Source organism: Carettochelys insculpta, chromosome 6 (assembly GCF_033958435.1).
Source record: "Carettochelys insculpta isolate YL-2023 chromosome 6, ASM3395843v1, whole genome shotgun sequence".
NCBI lineage: Eukaryota > Metazoa > Chordata > Testudines > Carettochelyidae > Carettochelys > Carettochelys insculpta.
In genome coordinates, this window is record NC_134142.1 from 121,857,862 (window position 1) to 121,877,454 (window position 19,593).

General features: G+C 59.2%; 1 protein-coding gene across 1 annotated transcript in view; it reads left to right on the top strand.

The window, feature by feature from the left end:
- The window catches only part of AGBL2 (AGBL carboxypeptidase 2), a 37,810-nt gene extending 18,375 nt beyond the window's left edge, over window positions 1-19,435 (top strand). The window contains exons 9-17 of the mRNA XM_074998592.1: window positions 2,477-2,636; window positions 5,822-5,948; window positions 7,699-7,799; window positions 9,232-9,362; window positions 9,953-10,019; window positions 10,884-10,991; window positions 11,249-11,387; window positions 13,715-13,766; window positions 17,620-19,435. Of these exons, the coding sequence (XP_074854693.1) occupies window positions 2,477-2,636; window positions 5,822-5,948; window positions 7,699-7,799; window positions 9,232-9,362; window positions 9,953-10,019; window positions 10,884-10,991; window positions 11,249-11,387; window positions 13,715-13,766; window positions 17,620-17,845 (1,111 nt within the window). The 3' untranslated portion in view covers window positions 17,846-19,435. The remainder of the gene's footprint in view (window positions 1-2,476; window positions 2,637-5,821; window positions 5,949-7,698; window positions 7,800-9,231; window positions 9,363-9,952; window positions 10,020-10,883; window positions 10,992-11,248; window positions 11,388-13,714; window positions 13,767-17,619) is intronic.
- The last annotated feature ends 158 nt before the right edge of the window (window positions 19,436-19,593 follow it).

Sequence of the window (19,593 nt, forward strand, 5' to 3'; positions counted from 1 at the left end):
GAGCTGGGGCCTTTGATATTTGCGTTTCTACACTGCATGCTATGACTGAGACACATCCGACTTAATTTGCTTTGTTAACTGGTCCTCCTTGTCACAAGTAACTTCTTTTGTAATTGGCTGCTGTATAGACCCATGAGTCTGTAATTTCCATTTCAACTCATCTGATGCAGGTTTTACCCACCAAAGCTCATGACCTAATATATTTGTTAGTCTCCAAGGTGCCAAAGGACTGCTTGTTGGAGCGAAAGCAAGCTAGTTTCATTAACTTCATTTTTATCAAGAGGGGGAACTGAGGCGCAAAGATGTCAGAGACCATTCAGCAGGCCAGGGGCAGAGCCAGGGGTAGATCTCACTGGTATCCCGAGTCCCAGCCCAGTGCTTTAGCCAGTAGGCAGCCATTCTAAAAAGTAGAATTCAGTTAAAAATTGGTAGCCAGAGCGGTCGGCATGCTAAAACACTGGCCCTTGCGAGTCCCCATTGGCACAATTAGAAAACGGAGAACAGACACTTAATGATCACCTGCAAAAATGGTGGTGAAAGTGGCTTGCCCTGCCAGGGAGATGTGGCTTTTTTCTCTTCCTACAGTCCCCTACCTACTGCTGAAGTTTCCCTCCCACCCCTGAATTTACAGAGGGGCATCTCGTTCCCTTTTGCACCTATTCATCCATTTTTATTAATGGAGCCACCTTGGCTAATTTCCTTCAAAACATGAAATACCTCTTGGTAAGGTCAGCCCAACTGACGGCGATGGGCGATTCCCGGACTGCCTCTGGTCTCCCAACCAAAACGGACTGAAGCGAGCAAAAGCAGATGTTGATTTTCAGCTTATTAGCTTTTAGCCTCTCGTGTTTCTGATCTGAAGTAGGTAATTAGGCTGAGCTGCGCTAGCAGAGAATGAATGGTTCTTATCCAGCCTAACTGAGAGTGGGAGGCGGCCGCTTCAGATTCATTCAGTGAGATAGCTGCTTCTGCAGCAGTTTGGGCAGATAATTTGCAATGATCAGTGTCAGTCTCTGATTGAGGTTCATGAGTATGCACTACTATATAACAGCATCAAAACAAAAAGCAATCAAGTAGCACTTTAAAGACTAGCAAAATAGTTTATTAGGTGAGCTTTCGTGGGACAGACCCACTTCTTCAGCCCATAACCAGACCAGAACAGACTCAATATTTAAGGCACAGAGAACCAAAAACAGTAATCAAGGTGGACAAATCAGAAAAAAAAATGATCAAGGTGAGCAAATCAGAGAGTGGAGGGGTGGGGGGGAAGGTCAAGAATTAGACTGAGCCAAGTATGCAGACGAGCCCCTATAGTGACTTAGAAAGTTCCCATCACGATTTAAACCATGTGTTAATGTTCTGGTCTGGTCTGGCTCTGGGCTGAAGAAGTGGGTCTGTCCCACGAAAGCTCATCACCTAATGAATTATTCTGCTAGTCTTTCAAGTGATACTTGACTGCTTTTTGTTTTGATAGTGTGTAGACGAGCACGACTCCCTCTCCGTTACTATATAACAGGGGTGGGCAACCTGTGGCCCAGTGGGGCTGCACCTGCGGCCCACGGACCCCTGGCTGCCCCCTTCCCCCATGCGCCTGTCACGCACTGAAGCCCCAGAGCTCTGCATTTCCTACGCCTCCCTGCACCCTCCCAGCGCTTTTAGAGCTCTGCAAATCACCTGATTTGTACCCCAGCCGTGCTCCTCCCCACCACCTCTCAGATCCAGAACCCTGCGAATCAGCTGCTCGTGGCATTCCAGCTCTGGGAGGGAACGGGAGAAGCTGTTGAATATGGGGCTCCGGTGCCCAGGAGGCAATGGGAAGGGAGCCATGCAGGGCGGCTGCGGAGCCGCAAGTGGAATCCCAGCGGGTTCAGGCGGCTGAAGCCCACTGAGGCGAAGGAGGGCCACTCATGCAGCCCACCCACTACTCCTGGCTGCCAGTCGCCGCTGTGGAACGCCTGTGCTGCATTTCACCGCCCCTTAGCCCAAGCCGTGCGCGCTGAGGGAGCTGGCACAAGCCACTCCCGGCGGTCGAGCTGCAGTGTAGATGTCCTCAGAGGGACTCCTGAAACAGGACAGTCCCCTCCCCACGGTTCTGCAGCTCAAAGCTGACTGTGGTACCTGGGAGCCCTGGAGCCTAGTGCAGGAGCCTCTACACTGCAGTCTGAGCTTCACCCCATCTGGCTCTCAGCTGCAGCTGTACAGGAGACTTCTTTCTCTCTGCGTATGTGGCTTAGGTGCCACGGCACGGGACACAGAACCACCCCCCCTCGGGACGGGGCCCGGGCTGGAGCCCTTTGTAGTGACGTGGGTGCAAAGTTTGCCAGAATAATCAGTGGCTGGGCAGAGCCCAGGCCTGAGAAGCGGCGCTCCCATGGGACAGAAGTCCTGTACCTCCGTGTGCTATTAGGGCCTCCGCAGTGACACACGTGCGTTCATACACGGGCGTGACCGGCTCGGGATTTCTCCCTTGGCGCAGAGTGCTGGAGGAGCGGGAGGTGCTGCTGTACTGCGACTTCCACGGGCACAGCCGCAAGAACAACGTCTTCATGTACGGCTGCAACAGCAAGAGCGCCCCAGGCAGGCACCTGCTCGAGCGCGTCTTCCCCCTCATGCTCAGCAAGAACGCGCCTGACAAGGTGGGTGTCGGAGCAGCCCCTGGGAAGGGAGGGGCTCCTGGCAGCCCATCTCTGCGTGCACCCAGCATCCTCTCGGTTCTCGGAGGCCCTCGCTGGCTGGGCATGAGGCCTGGGCATCTCTGCATGGATCCGACAGATTTGCTTGGAGTCTCCCTGGGCCAGCTGCCCACACACCAGTGGCAGAGGGGGCAAAGTCACATCATGGAGCCAGGCAGCTTCCGGCAGAGCATGGCTCGGGGACAGGGCTGCTGTGGAAAACTCAGGGTGGGATCACCCAGTTACCGCCTGATGTACAGCCAGGGACTGAATCGGCACCCCGGGGCTCAGCAAAGGAGGCCCAGTCCCCCTGAACTCCAGGATTTCCTACCCTGAGAGCTACAACCCAAAAGCAGCTGTGAGCACGGAGTGTCCTGGGTCTGTTCACATCTGTTTTCCAGCACCGGGATCCCCCTCTAGGATTTCTTTATGAGGCATAAGCAACGAGGAATCCTGTAGCGCCTCAGAGACGAAAGGATTTGTTGGATTTGTTGTTGCCTAAGCTTTCGGGGTAAAAGCCACTTCAGCAGATGAACTGGAGTGGAAACAGACAGGCAGGTATTAGGGAGCTTAACAGTTAACCCTAAACAGATGAGGCTTTCTGGTTACAGTTGTCTGGTGGAGAGTGGCAGGGGGCTCTCCAGGGCAGCCGGAGCAGCCCTCACCTGTTGCAGGCCTGGCCCGGGAGTGCCATGGGGGAGACGCACTCCAGCACGGCCAGAACAGCTCCCATCCATGATGGGGGAACAGCTGCAGCCCGTGGCCCCCTTGCCAGCCTCCCCATTTAATCAGTTAACTAATTCAAGGGAATTGTGCATCTCTACTGGGTATTTAGGTTGGAAAATGAGGGCAAAAGGAAGAAGTTGCTATCCATTGCAAATTCGGGTGATCAGTCTGGGTGACTGTGGGCCTTCAGCGGAGTTGATGGGGAGCCATAGACATCCATTGAGGGGAAATTGCCTCTGCAGAGTGTTAAACAATTTAGACCCTTATTGAGGCCTCATTGCATAGTTTGGAATTTGCAACTGAGCTCCAATTCAGCTGTTTCCTTTGCAATTGAGTTTTGGTGCTTTCCAGTAGAAGGGCAGCTACTTTTAAATCCTCTCCTGAATGTAAATGAGGCAGGTTCCAGGCCTGTTCACGGACGGGGCAAGGGTCGAAAGGTGCCCGTGCAACCCCTGTGACTGGTTTCTCTCCCTTCCTCCCTGCTGCATTGTTCAGGGGGACCCCACAGGGCATGATGGGGGAACCCAAAACACTCTGGGAGCTGTAGTACCTTGGCCAGCACCCTGCCTAGAGAAGTGGCCCTGGAGCAGGGAAGGGACTACATTTCCCAGCTTGCCCTTGGCTACTAGCAACAGGGAAGGGAGGGGAAGGAGGGGATATTGTTTTTATTTACAATATGACAGCAAGACCCCAGGAGGTAACTTCTTTTATTGCGTAGCTTTTTTAGAATATAACGATGAACCCTTTCATCTCCAGCATTCTCTCATCCTAGGCCGACTGTATTGCCCTGTCCCAAATATGAGACAGGGAGATGTGTGGGGGATGGGCAGCTGCTCCCGGCTCAGCCAAGCCCCAGGGAGCCGGGAAGGAGGTGGCAGCCGCCAGCCCTCCCCAGGGAAGCGGCGGGGACATGGCAGCTGCCTGTGCTCCCCCTGCTTCCCCGGGGCTTGGGGAAGTGGCTCCTGCCAGCAGCTGCACTTACACAGCTGCTGGCAGAGAAGGTCAGCCGGGGTTGAGGGGGACAGGCCAAACACAGGACAATTAGTCCCTTTTTAAAAAATAAGTAGAGGTGCCTTTTTGGCATCCCAAATATGGGACCGTCCTGCCTCCTACGGGACACGTGGTCACCTTATGTCATCTGGAACTCTCAGATAACCGACATAGTAACCATAAGTCAATTTTAGCGGTGTGTTCCATACGTACATATAGCGAACGTAAATGGAAATAAATACAGCGCATCTAAGCATAAGTCTGCAGTCTATAATACTGCTGCCGCTGGTACATAAAGTTCTCTGCATCCATTTTTGGTTGTGTCTTAGGAGCTAATCTTGTTTTTCTCTAACCTCCTGCACTGCTAGGTGTTCCTCTCTATTATCCATGATATTTGAATATCCAGCAGCCTCCTGGTCCCAGAGCTGCTGGATGCGAAAGAGTTTCAACAAAATCATTTTTCCACTTGCTGTTTGCACTCCCCTTTTTCACTAGCCTCTCTCTTGCACACTCATTACACAACTATTTTGAACACTTTTCCATTTAAAAAAAAATTGGAGCCCACATTTACCAAAAAAAGCACCCCTCTCCCACAGAAAACCTGGTGTACGGGCCCGGGTTAGTGTGTATAGGCAAGGCTGGGTTTAATTCTTCTGGATGCTGGCTGTCGAGGCAGGCGCTTAGCCTGTCTGTCCTCCATCTGGAGCTGAATGGTTTGGGAGGTTTCAGCAAAAATTCTTCAGCAAGTCCCAAGAAGAGGGACAACGCGGTGCTAAGAGCACCCGATGAAATTAATGGGTAGCAAGTTTAAAACTAATAAAAGCAAGTTCTTCTTCACTCAGCGCCTAGTTAACCTGTGGAACTCCTCGCCAGAGGAGACTGTGAAGGCCAGGACTGTAGCAGAATTTAAGAAAGAGCTAGATAAATTCACGGAGGTTGGGTCCATAAAAGGCTATTAGCCAAGGGTAGGAACGGTGTCCCTGGCCTCTGATTGTCAGAAGCTGGAGATGGATGGCAGGAGACAAATCGCTTGATCATTGTCTTCGGTCCGCCCCTCTCTGGGGCACCTGGCACTGGACACTGTCAGCAGACAGGATACTGGGCTGGATGGACCTTTGGTCTGACCCACTATGGCCACTTTTATGTTCTTATGTTCAAAGAGGCTAGCGCTGGCGGGGGGTGACCATCAATCTTACCAGCCTGCCAGTGTCGGACGACCAAAGGGCTCAGGATGGTGCTGAATAAGCCAAGGGGAGGCCGAGCGGGCTGGTAGCCTGTGGAATGGCATCCCCCAAGGAAAGGGGAACAGCCCCCTGTTGGGACATGGGGGAGCCCTGGGGGATGGGGTCATCTGTTGGGAGCCATCCGGCGTTGGGGGGCAGCCAGGCTCTCCTGCTGTCCCATCACTGCCCTGACCCACCCGGGCGCTGCAGTTTTCTTTCCGCAGCTGTAAGTTTAAGGTGCAGAAGAGCAAAGAAGGGACCGGACGGGTTGTGATGTGGAGGATGGGAATCCCCTACAGCTACACCATGGAGTCCACCTTCAGCGGCTCCACCCTGGGTAAGGGCAGCGTGCGGCCGGGCCGGGAGGGACCTGAGCGGATGGGACACAAGAGTGAAAGGCCGGGTGGGGGGGTGGAGGGGGCGGATACAGCCCTGGGGCTGGGTGGGGTCCACCAAGGCTTTTAATTCGGCTGCCCGTGCCTGGGGGTGGGGCAGAGCTTTGCCTGCCGTCCCTGCCCCCAGCAAAACCTCTCCTTTCCTAGGGCTGCTTCCCACAGCGGCTGCAGCTGGGCCCTGCCTGGCAGTCAGGTGCCCGTCTTCCCGGGGTCTGCCACTCCTGGGGCTGGGCTCCCTGGAGCAGCTGTCTGCCTCCTGCCCTGCTCTTATGCACGCGCACACACACACACACACACACACACACACACACACACACTTCCTATAGGCAGGGGACACACAAACACACAAAAAACATACTCACCTCCTATAGGCAGGGGAGACACAAACACACAAAAACACACCCACCTCCTATAGGCAGGGGAGACACACAGACAAACACACAGAAAAACACACACATTTCCTATAGGCAGGGGACACACACACACACACACACACACACACACACACACACTTTCTATAGGCAGGGGAGACACACAAACACACACACTTCCTGCAGGCAGGTGACACACACAAACACACACACACACTTCCTGCAGGCAGGGGAGCCAGCAGAGGGAGAGAGCTGAGAGGGCAGAGGTGGAACCGCCTGTGGGGCAAGACAGGTCGGGGGGGAGTGGCACTGGGGCAGGGGGAGGCTGTAGCTCAGCCTGAGGCATGTGGGAGCCGAGTGGAGAGGGCCAGAGGGGGCCAGGTCCCAGGGAGCTGAGCCAGGCGGGGCGGATGGTGGCGAGGGGGCAGCGGGGCTAGGGATGGAGAGCCAGCAAGCAGCCTCTGGGCCAGTGACCAGGAGGGGCGGGGGCAGCAGACTGCCCAGATTCACTTAGGAAGCTGGGCAGGGGCCGGCCCTCGGCTAGTTGGGTGCAAGCGGCAGAGCCAGTCGCCCCTGGGACCGGCAGGAGAGGCCTTGGTTAGCCCAGAGAAAGTGACGTTACAGCTGGGTCCAATCTGGCCGGCCAGCGCCCCAGCCACGCAGCGCCACCCCTCGGCTCCCCTCATGTGCCCCTTGTCTGAAGTCCCCACTGCTCCTTCCTTTGTTCCCCGGCTGCTCAGCCCCGATTGGCTGCCTCCAGCGTGGTGGGGCCATCCGGGGCACTGGAAGAATTTATACAGTGGGGTGCTGACAGCCACTGAGCCACACCAAAACCCCTTTACCTACCGGAGACCTCTTCCAGGCCCCCAGTACCCCTGCTCCCAGCACCTAGCGGGACCACCCACGGTCCAGGGTTGTTAGAGTTGCCAATCTGCTTTCCTGTTGTCTTTGTGGACTCTCCAATGACCTGGGCCCCAGATCTGAGCCAGCCAGCCCCACTCACACCTTTGTCATAGCCTGGCCAAGAGTCAGCCGCCTTTTCCCTCCCCCGAGTTAACCATGCGTATGGGGAAACTGAGGCACACGCATTCCCGCAAAACATCAGTGAAAATCCCCACTGTGCCACGAGGCTGCTTTGAGATGGAAAGCGCTGTGGAGCCCAGGCCAGACCGCAGGCAGAGCAGCTGAGTAGAGCGGGCAAGAGGCCATCAGACATGCCTCTGCTGGGGTGAAATGTGCTGGGGTGAAGGTAGGGTACCAGAATCCGACTGGCATATTGTGAATCCAGGACCCACAACCTGTGCCTCTGCCCCACTCTCAGGCAGGAGGAGTGACTCCCACTTCTCCTCGGAGGACCTCAAATCTCTGGGCTATCACGTCTGTGACACGCTACTGGATTTCTGTGACCCCGACCGCTCCAAGGTGAGGGCTGGCTCCACACAGCCTGGCTGGCATGGGCCGGGCCGGGCTGGGCCGGGCCAGTCCGGGGGTGAATGCAGGCTGCTTGGGGCTTCATTGAGCCAGGGCTGAGCCTCAGCACCCCTGGGCCTGGCAGTTCCCAACCCCCTCCCCGCATCCCAGCACCTCTGGGCCTGGCAGTTCCCAGCCCCCTGCTCCCAACCCCAGCACCTCTGGGCCTGGCAGTTCCCAGCCCCCTGCCCCACCTCAGCACCCCTGGGCCTTGCAGTTCCCAGCTCCCTGCTCCCAACCCCTGCACCACTGGGCCTGGCAGTTCCCAGCTCCCATCCCCACAACCCCTGCACCGCTGGGCCTGGCAGTTCCCAGCCCCCTGCCCCACCTCAGCACCTCTGCGCCTGGCAGTTACCAGCCCCCTCCCCCCAGTGTTATACCAGCCATGAGCACACCGGGTGTAGGACACAGGCAGAGAAACAGTGTTGTACCAGCTGTGGGCACACCGGGTGTAGGACACAGGCAGAGGAGCAGTGTTGTACCCGCCGTGGGCACACCGGGTGTAGGACACAGGCAGAGGAGCAGTGTTGTACCCGCCGTGGGCACACCGGGTGTAGGACACAGGCAGAGGAGCAGTGTTGTACCCGCCGTGGGCACACCGGGTGTAGGACACAGGCAGAGGAGCAGTGTTGTACCCGCCGTGGGCACACCGGGTGTAGGACACAGGCAGAGCAGCAGTGTTGTACCAGCCATGGGCATACTGGGTGTAGGACACAGGCAGAGGAGCAGTGTTGTACCAGCCGTGGGCACACCGCGTGTAGGACACAGGCGGAGGAGCAGTGTTGTACCAGCCGTGGGCACACCGGGTGTAGGACACAGGCAGAGGAGCAGTGTTATACCCACCGTGGGCACACCGGGTGTAGGACACAGGCGGAGGAGCAGTGTTGTACCGGCAATGGGCACACCGGGTGTTGGGACACAGGCAGAGGAGCAGTGTTGTACCAGCCGTGGGCACAGCGGGTGTAGGACACAGGTGGAGGAGCAGTGTTGTACCGGCCGTGGGCACAGCGGGTCTAGGGACACAGGCGGAGGAGCAGTGTTGGACCAGCCGTGGGTACAGCAGGTGTAGGACACAGGCGGAGGAGCAGTGTTGGACCAGCCATGGGCACACCGGGTGTAGGGACACAGGCGGAGGAGAAGAGATGGCTGCTTAACATATGTTTGCTATCTGTGCTCCTCGCCATGCTCTGGAACTGCTGTGCGTTCCAGGGATGCTGGTGCTGCTGGTGCAATGCCCTGGCCCGTTGCCTTGGGCACTGGCTCTCCTTTCTCTCTCCACGAAGGGGCTTATCTGCTCCCTCCCTTAGCCTGCCTGTGCTGCAGGGCGGGCTTGGCCAGTCGGAGTCCAGCGTGTAGGTATCCGAGCTCTAACCTCTGCCCTCAGTTCCTGCAGTGTCTGGCTGAGCTGCAGGACCTGCTGCAGCAGCAAATCCACCAAAAACTCCAGGAACTGGGGCGTGGGCAGGACTCTGATGGCGCCTGGAGCGACATCTCCCTGTCGGACATCGAATCCAGGTACTGCCGCTGTGGGACCCTCCGAGGAGCACCCTCCTGAGCCCTGCCGCCCCAGGGACACCCAGCTCTGGGGGCACAGAGCGGTGCTGAGCCCAACAGCTGGCTGGTCCCAGGAAACCTTCTTGGCACCTGGCCCCCCACCCCTCTGAGTTCAGCGACCCCCACGCTGTAGTCCTGGCCCCCAAGCGACAGCTGCCTCCATCTCAGTGTCTCTGAACCCCGGGGGCCTTGGCTGCACCCAGCATTTTGGGACCTGCCAGCCAGGCTGAGCTCAGCTGGTGCCCCCGGTTCAGGGCAGTGGGGCTGGCCAGGGCTCGGTGTGAGCAGCTACTGGCTGAGTGAGACCCAGCAGCTGGGAGCTGAAAGGGTAGGTCCGGAGAAAAGAGGAGGGGCCATGTTTAGCGGTGGGGGACGGGGGCAGGAACAGCTGGCCTGGGCTGGGGCGAGTTCCCACCCCTTGGAAGTCCAGCCCTGGGTCGGCCGAGGGCTCCGGACTGGCTGCAGGCAGGGCTGGGGGAAGCTGACTTTTCTGCAGGGTGGAAGCCGGGAATCGGCCCTAGCAGCTAAGGGCCTTTCTCTGCCGGGCACAGCACCAGCGGCTCCAACAGCTCCCAGTCCGACGGGCTCCCTGCACACCTGCTCAGCGTGGCGGCGAAGGTGAGAGCCACACGGCTGTGGGAGGGACTCACAATGGGCAGCACCCAGGGGCACGCCCCTCCCTGCCCCAGTGCCCAGACCGCTTAGGTGAGCCGCATGGGGGGGTGGCCATTCTCCTGCCAGCTCCAAGCTCCTCTTCTGGCTCATCTGCCACTCCTAGCGGGGGCTGCGGTGGGGCCGTGCGGTGCCTGGAGGTTGGCGGCGTGATGCCCTCTGCAGGGGAGGGCTGGAGCACATGGGGGGGAGGCGGGTGCAAACGTTGGTGGCACACTGGAAATGGTGGCCCAGCGTTGGCTGGCTGGGCTGCCCGACCCGCCCTTCCCAGCGAGAGGAAACCCACTGCAGTGCCCTGCTGGGAGGGCTGCGGCTCGGGTCTGCTGCTGTCGGGGAGTGCTGGAGGGCTGCGTGGGGCGGGAGCACTGACAGCGGGCTGGGCGCTCCCTGGCCGGGCCTCAGGCAGATGCGGCAGCAGGATGGGCAAGGGCACCGTTTCAGCAGGGCAGGGACAGTGGGGTGCAGCCATGGGACCTGGGATGCCCTTGCTCTTCTTCCCCTCCCTTGACTGTCAGGGAGCGAGGGGAAAGTGCACAGCTCGTGCGAATGACTTCTCTGGCCCCCTCCCTGCACTGGCTAGGAGCCAGAGGCCTGCACAAAGGCTGTGTACTTTCCCCTTGCCCCCTGACAGTCAGGGGACCGGGAAGAAGAGCAAGCAGCACACACGCCTACTGCCCCCTCCCTCCGAAGCGGTGCCCTTGAGCATGGGCCAGTTGGGGGGTGACGGCACCGTCCCCGGGCTCCAGGGCGGCCCAGCGGGGGGCTTCCAGGGGAGCAGAGCTGAGTGTGGGCCCCTGGCTCTCCCCCCAGCTCCACCAGAAGAAGAAGAAGAAGCGGCTGCGGACGAGGAAGGAGCGGAACGAGCGGCGGCAGAAGTACATCTCACACCAGGGGCTGACGTGCCAAGACAAGGCCCCAGTAAGGGGTTTGCAATGGGGCCACCTCCTCCCTGGGACAGCAAAGCCAGGGCCTGCCGGGGACCCCCAGTGGACGAGGCCCCCTTGGGGGTGGCTGGCACAATGACGTGGCTTTGGGGGGCTCTCTGGCTGGTTGGAGGGTGTGAGGGGAGGAGTTCTGGGTATGTCCCTGGGGGGAGTGAGGGGCGGGGTGCCGTTTAGAGCCCTGGCAGGAGCTGCATGGAGACAAGCTGAAGGGTTCGATATTTCCCCGGGCAGGGCAGGACTCCGGAAGCCAGCCTGGTTCCAGATCTGCAGAGGAGAGAGCCCAATGCCAGCCAGGAGGAACTATCGGGTCTGGGTGCAAAACGGTCTTGGCACATGTCACGTGGTACAAAAGCTGCGTGTGGCTGCGTGGGTAGGTATAGGGGACTGAGTGCGTGCCCATCATTACCACGTAACAGGAGCTGGGCTATAGTTACAGTTGCTAGCAAGCTGCCGTTATAAACCAGTTTTGTCACCTCACCTAAAATCTGCAAGCCAAAGGAGCTGCAGGCTCGTAGGCTACTGCTGGGGCAAAACCAAATTTCTCTGCCATTGTGGAAGTGACTTGCCCAGCCTGCTACATAACTATAAACGCTCCAAACTGGTGTCGCACACAGACCCCAAACCTCTTCGGGTGCTGCTTTGTCCTTCGTAGCTGAGATGTGGTGTCTACCCAGCCCCGCGGTCATTCAGTCCAGTCCCCTTAAGAAGCATTTAGGGCCTGATCCAACTCCCGTTGGCTTGGAGGGCACCAGATGCCGTTTGGAGACCTTAGGAACCCACGATAAGCTTACACAATGGAGACCCTATTGGCATAGCTCCTGCGCATAGATGCAGCCTACTCCAGCGCCCCGCACGACCACGGCAGAGTGTACGCTGGGGTCTGATCGGCAGAGCTAAGCTGGTCAGGGCTCTGGTTTCTTGACCATATGCTGATCCAGCTTTCCCACTGATTCCAGGTGGGGCTGGGGAGATGAGCCGGGGCAGAAGAGAACATGCTTCCCCATTCCCTGGGGCTCTTAGAGAGACAGTGTGAAGGGGAGCTGGAGGCTGGCGAGTCGGGGGGGGGGAGCAGCAGACCCTCAGAGCCCCCTGAGCCCCCCGCAGGCCGGCCCCTGTGGCTTCCCAGCTTTAGGCCAATCGCCCGGCTCCCCAGTGCTGCAGGGCACACGCCCCATGCCCTGACTGCTAGGAACTGTAGCGTCCCTCATGAGGCCAGCCCACAGGGGCCCTCCAGGACTGGGCAGCTCTTGGTCCAGCCCCCGCTGTGGCTTGCTGAGACTAGGGGGATGGAAGGCGGGGTAAATGGGTGGCCAGTGACCACCCCTGCCAGAGCGGGCCTTTCACAGCTCCCAGGCCCAGGCGGTGGCCCTGGCTCAGACCCGCTGCCCTGCTGTTTGCTCCAGAACAGCGCCTGAGGGAGGGCAAACTCTGCCGCCAGCACAGCCCTGGGCCTGAGCGCCTGCAGAGGGCCCGGCAGCCCCAGCCCCTGGTTATCACCACGCTGTCTTGGCCGCAGCCCCAGCCACCCGCCGGCACATCACCCAGCAGAAAGCGCCCCCCGCCCTGCCAGGCGCCGCTCGATGGGCAGCCCCAGGGCACGCAGCACGCAGGTGAGGGCAGGGAGCGCTGTGGGGTGCTGCCACCGGGGGGTTTCCACCCGTCTGCTGGGGGCGGCGTGCTCAGGGCCATGGGGCAGGCTGGGCCACCTTCCCACCCCAGTGACCACCAGAGCTGGGCTGTTCCAGGGAAATTGCCACACCCCCCAGCCTGGCACAGCTGGGCTGTTCCAGGGAAATTGCTACACCTCCCCAGCCTGGCACAGCTGGGCTGTTCCAGGGAAATTGCTACCCCGCAAGCCTGGCAGATCTCGGCTGTTCCAGGGAAATCGTCCGCCGCCCTCCAAGCCTGGCAGATCTCGGCTGTTCCAGGGAAATCGTCCGCCACCCTCCAAGCCTGGCAGATCTGGGCTGTTCCAGGGAAATTGTCCACCGCCCTCCAAGCCTGGCAGAGCTGGGCTGTTCCAGCGAAATTGCTCCCTCCCATGCCCCAGCCTGGCAGAGCTGGGCTGTTTCAGGGAAATTGATCCTCCCTCCCAAGCCTGGTAGAGCTGGGCTGTTCCAGGGAAATTACTGTCCACTCCCCTCGAGCATGTCAGAGCTGGGCTGTTCCAGAAAAATTGCTTCCTCCCTCAGAGCTGGGCTGTTTCAGGGAAATTCCTTCCCGCCCCTCACCCCACCATGAAGATGGTGGTATTCAGGCCCCATCTGGAGGCACTGGAACTAGGGGTGTTGCCGCACCCCCAGCTCAGAGTGGTTTCCATCAGGGGCAGGGCTTACAGCTGGGTTCAGTGACTCTTAGCACCTCCATTATAATTGTTCCACTGCCCCAGCCCTGCTGGAACCTCACCCCTTATGGATCAGCCTGAGTCCCACAGGCTGGGGAGCAGTGGCTGCAAGCAGAGTGGCCCTCCCCTTAGGGAGGGAACTGATCTGTGACGGGGAAGGGGAGAGGAAGCTCTCCAGGCATGGCTGTAGCCTGGAGGAGCCTGGGGGTGGGGGTGCTTCATTCCCCCCTGCCCTGCCCTGCCCTGCCCCACCCGGAGGCCCTGTTCCCATGGAGCTGCACTGAGGCAGAGCAGGTGTGGCTGGATCCAGTTGCTTCCTAGTGCTCTGACCTTTGTCTCCTCTCCCGCCCTAGGTAGCTCAACCTCGGCACACTCTGCATTCACGGCTGGAGCCAGCCCCTGCAGGTACCGTGCTGGGGCCCAAGCCCCCTGCTGCAGCCTGGGCTCTCTCCCCTGGTGCTGTGCATGTGCAGAATAGAGGGGATGGGGTAGCTGAGGTGGATCCCAGTGTGGTCTTGAGGGGTTTGATTGCTGAGCACATGCCATGAGCCCACTGCCGCCCCCAGCATCCCCCACCCTAGGGAGCACCCCTGGTCTATTTCACTCGGCAGGCACCCAGCTCCAGAGGGGCTCCTTCTGCTCCCCAGCCGAGGAGGTGGGACCAGAGCCACTCAGAGCCTAGCACAGAGGCACCCGAAAGAAGCAGCCAGGGGCTCTCCAAGGGCATACATGGCTCTGAGCGCACAGCGGAGAGGACAGGTCTGGTGGTCAGGCCAGGCCGAGAGCCTTCCGAAAGTGGAAATCCAGGCCCAGCAAGGACAGCTAGTGGCATGCAAAGGGGAACTTAGTTCATGGGGGCCAGGCAGCAGATCCCCCAGGGCATGAAAACCACAGATAAGTCCTTATGTGGCTTCAGGCACATTCCCACGTGGGTGCATGAGGGGCCCAGCAAACCAAAGCTGGAGAACTCTTGTGTGACAGTTCCCGGTGGGGTGGTGCACCTGTCTTGTGCCTCCTCATGGCCCCCCAAGGCTATGGAAGGGCCAAGGCCCCCACACATGCTCAGTTCCTTCTTACCACCCCCAGCCTAACTCAGAGCTCCTCAGGGGTTTGAAAACATGATGTAATTGGAGATACACATGAGCTGGAAGGGACCTTGGGAGGTCAGCTAGTCCAGTCTGCTGCCCTCTTGGCAGGACCAAGCACCATCCCTGACATCTATTTGCCCCCATCCCTAAATGGCCTCCTCAAGGATTGAGCTCACAATGCTGCGTTTAGCAGGCCAACAGTCAAACCACTGAGCCATCCCTCCCCCAATTTACACACCAGGGTGAGATTATTCAGGGTACTTTGTACATAGCTTTAGCCAGGGCCTTTTTTGTTAAAAAGAAAAAAAAAAAGCCAGTGCTCAGCCAGCTCCCTGCCACCTTCACTCCACCAGCCAGTCCTGCAGCTGGGGCTGCTGAAGTGCCAGTACTTAGCACCAGCAGAAGAAAAGGCCTGGTTTTAGCCCCTTCAGCTAGTTAGGTTTAATGAGTGGTTAGTCAATAAGCCTGACTTTGCCTTCAGTGAGTTTTCAGCCCTGTCCTGTAAGCAGACTCCGGCGCTAATGGCAGCCTACTCAGCTATTGAAAGACCGAGGGGCCTTAAGGCTGCAGCCAAATTTCTTGTCTAACGTGGTTTTAACCAAACAATAGACTTGCCTCTATTTTTCCGAAGCTGCGCTCCAGCCACAGGAGTAGCACTGGTGTGTGCGGGGTGGCAGACGAACCGGCTGTTCTACGGGACGGGACTAAACCGTTCGATTGTCTCCTCTGTGTCCCATGTCTTGTGCAGACCAGAAGAAGAGTCAGGCAGTTTCAGCGCAGACTGTTCCCAGGCGGATCACCTGCGCGGTGCCAGCGTACGGCGTAGCAAACACCAGCCTCCTCCATGCAGGCTCTGGGCTCCCTTGGCAAAGGCGTGAGCTGCCTTAGTGGCATTTCTCAGGGCTGTTCTCATATTAGGGATATGCAGGGCTGCTGCTGTGCCCGGATTTAGCAAACCTGACCCTTTGAAGACTGCTGGGGTTGGGGGAGGACAGTAGAAGAGCATTCCGCAGTCACACGTTAAAGAGATGTGGAGCCGGTACTGTTGGCTTGTCCCCAGAGCAGACTGCACATCTGCAACCACAAGAGGAAGCGGTCACGTACAGTTGCGGTAACTTGCCTTTGAGACATGGCTGCAGACAGATATGCTACGTACGACCTGCCCCCTGCAGCTGAGTCTCCAGACAAACACATCCCACCGGGAAAGAACTGACGGGACAGGAAGGGGCAGGAAGATGTGTGAGCCACCCCAAGGGCGCGGCTACACAATAGTTTTTGGCCTCGGTTCTCTGGGCATGCACTGTCAAGTGAAATCCACATCTGCATCCACCCATGGTTACAGCGCGGGCTTGCGCCGGGTTTTCCTGCACGCTGTGCGCTCATGCAGCCAATGGGGAGAGATTCAGGTGCCATTCAGGGGGTTAGCAAAGCACCCGCGGCTGGGTTGTGTTTCTCCTGGTGGTGCACATTCTCACACGCCTCGGTGCAAGTATCTATTCTGCACATGGCTGGAAAATAATGAGAGGCCCCATTGGTTAGGACCCATTTTGCCTGTAAGCCAGCAGGGGCCAAGAGAGGGATCAGAGTGCCATGGATACAGGGTTTGGTTTTCCCTGGTCACATGCAAAAACATGAGCCTAGTAAAGGAGGTTGCTTGTGGGTGCTGGTGCCCAGGCGTCCCTGGGCCAAGCGATCCGAAACTCGCAGCACTAACCGTATGCCAGGCCCCAGCAGGCACAGCCGCTTCGAGGACAGCTGAAGCCCCCGTGTGACTGAGCAGGGATTTTCACAGCTGGCTGTAAGCGGGGGAGTCCCAGCGACTCCTCCAGGTTGTGCTGACGGTTGAGGGTGAGCGTGCTGCACCACTGGCTGAGCTGGTGAAACTAGTGGGGGGAGGCCTGTCTGGGGCAGCCTCAGTCTGCTGTTAGTCTGTGGAGCTCAGGAAGAGGGGTTGGGCCCTTCCACTGTGACAGATGCTCCCATCTGCCTCATCCCCTTGCAGCACACAGTATGGATGAGGGGGCCTGGGAGCAGAGATTGCCCCATCCCATGCACCTGTGTAGGGGGGGGCAAAGAGGCAGTAATGGTATCAGCACAGACCAGCTGTGATGGGGTTCCGGGGTCCCCAGGCTCTGCACCCCGTCCGCAGGCCAGAGTGGCTCTCACTCAGCAGGTGGAATGGGAAGTTTATTAGTTGACAGAGGCACAGCTCAGCACAGAGGTGTGGGTACAGCAGGCAGAGACAGTCATTCCAACCCATCCTGGGGAGAGGAGCCCGAGGGGTGCCCCATCTGGGGTGTAGCTTCCCCCCCAGCCAGGCCGGCTCCTTCCAACTCTCTCTCCCCGCTTCTAACTCCCGCCTTCAATTCAAACCCAGCTTGGCTCCCTGCTCTTTGGTCAGGTCAGAGGTGTTACCTGCCAGCTTAGGTTACAGCCCCAGCGGGTCCGTCCTTAGCCGCTGGGAGCTGCTCTGCTTGTCACACACACATCCAGCCCGACTCTCTGACATGCACACCCCCCCCCCCGCACTCCATTACACCAGCACTTCCATTGCCCCATGGAGCTGCATCGCAAGGCACCGCGGTGGCCTGGAGCGAGGCGTCACCGCTTTGCACCTCAGTTTCCTGCTCCAGGGGTTGCTCACTGAGAACCTCTCCCCTGCAGGGGATGGGACGCTGCCCACAGAGCCCCTCCCCTCTGGCTCATGGCATTGCCCAGTACAACTGGACACGGCTGGGACGGGCCACTGCAGAGCTGGGGCGTGTAACGGTGACACTGACCTGGTGGCGGGGGAGGTCGCTGGCCATAGGGCTGTGGGACGAGCGGCACGAGGGGGAGGAGACATGATGGGACCCAGGGTATCAAGAGAGTGGGAGAGGGAGCTGGGAAGTGGGGGTGGGGGATGGAGGGCCAAGGGAAGCCCCAGGGGATGGGGACAGCACTCCGTAGGGGAAGGGAATAGGGGCAAGATGAAGACGACAGAGTGGGGGAGGGCCCCAGTGTGAGCGCCCTGGTGGGGCACAAGGGACTGGAGGGGAGCAGCCTTTGTGGGGGCGGGAGGTAGGAGGTTGATGGGGCGGAGGAGGGGGATATGGCGGAGCAGATGGGCCCAGACCCGGCAGTGAGGCAGCTCCGAGCCCCAAACCAGCCCAGCTGTGTCTGTCCCCTAGGACTGTGTGGTGGGGGCCTGAGCAACCGCCGGTGACTCTACTGCTGAGCAGAAATCTCTTCCCGAAACCCCAGTTCCCCGGCCCGCGAGCAGCCCTCAGGCCCAGGCTACACCGGAGCCAATCACAGCACCTTCTGCCTCCCCGACGAGCAACGTGCAGCCTCCTGGACATCCAGCCTCTCCACGTGCAACCAGAGAGACGCAGGAGCCCCTCCCGCCCCCAGTAAGGGGCTGGGCCAGATCCCCCTTCCTGAGCTGGCACTGGCAGGCTCATTAAAGGGCCCTGCAACAGCCACCCAGGCTTCCTCCCCGAAAGGGGTGGCCAAGAGTGGAGGGGGACGGGAACCCATCTGACCAGCCTGGCCCGAGAGCGATGGCTGGTGGGCTGCCGTCCCACCCTGCGGTCAGAGGGCAGGCTGTCTGCTCCGTGAGCCACACGCCACGGCCTTTCCTCAGGCTGGCACATAACGCCAGCCAATCACTGCGTGGCAGGTGGCACAGATCCTGCAGCCGCAGCCCGGGAGCGCTCTGCCCTTGGTGTCCCATTCCCTCATCTCCCCTTTTTCTTGGTCCCCTCCAGGGCCAGGCATCCAGCTCCCAGCCCTCCCTCTCCACTCCCAGGCACCGTTCGGTGCCGCCAAAGCAGCCCATGGCCTGGCGCCAGCAGACAAACCTGTTGATTAAAAATATCGCCCGTGCGTCGGGTAAGGGAGAATGCTGCAAGGCAGCTTGGGTCAAAGTGAGAACCTCCCTAGAGGGTGTTATTGCAGCAGGTCCAGGGTATGCCTGGTGGCCGGTGCTCCTGAGGCATGTCCACAGAGGCTTTCCTGTCCCTCCTCCCCGCAGCCAAGACAAGGGCTCAGCGTGTGACCTGGCGCAGTGCAGGTTGGTCGTCTTTTGCAGAGGGCCTCCTGCTGGCCCGTCTCCTGGCTGCGGGGAGGAGGGGCAGACAATCAGCAAACTGCTCTGAATGTGCACCGATGGGGCCCCCCAGCCGCTGGCTGGCTGTGGAAGAAGCACTGCAAGGCCCACAAGGGGCAAACAGGGCTGTACCCCTCCTCAGGCAGAGGCCAGGGGAGCACACCCAGAAAGCTGCCTCTCTGAACTCAGCCAAGGTCCACGCCTGCAGCTGTGAAGCAGCACAGGAACGAGGCTTTCCCTGCCCACAGGCCCTAGCCAGGGGATAGTCCACATCCCAGCCATTCCAAGCCCAGGGAAGGGTCCAGACAAAACCGCCACGGCTGAGGCGATGCAGGTGCAATGCAGAAGCTGCACCCAGCATGGGCACCTCACGGTGGGCCATACCGAGCACACAGCCTGCTGGCAGCCCTGCCCGCTGCTGGGCTGAGTGCAGAAATGGGGGTGTCCGGGGGCTTGGTTTTCAGAGGCAGTGGAGGGATTGCACAGGATTCTGCATGGTCAGTGCCCAGGTGAGGGTCTGCGCCCCCCAGGAAGGGGGCTTCCAGGCCCCTCCCCTCCCGCACTAGGAGGAGACACATGGGAACCAGGCCATGCTGTTAGCCCGAGGGGGAAGGGCAGACAAATGGGATGAAGTGGAAGTAGCCACTGCAGGGGCCCTGGGCGCAGGGAGAAGCTATGGGAACCACACAGCTGAGCACAAAGCTTCGGGGGCGGGGGGGCTGAACCAGGGAAAGGCACAAACAACCAAGTGAGTCTGTGCTCACGAAAGCTCATGCTCAAAACTTTTCTGTTCATCTATAAAATGGGTGTCCAACCTTTTGACTTGCCTGGGCCGCATTGAGTGAAGAGGAATTGTCTTGGGCCGCATATAAAATATATGATATAGTTAATGTATATAAATCACATAATAATGTTAAAAGTTTACGATCTTGTGGAGCCGCATTACTAGCTGTCCAGGGCCGCATGCGGGCCGCGGGTTGGACACGCCTGGTCTATAAGGTGCCACAGGACCTGTTGATGCTGTTACAGATCCAGACTAACACGGCTACCCCTC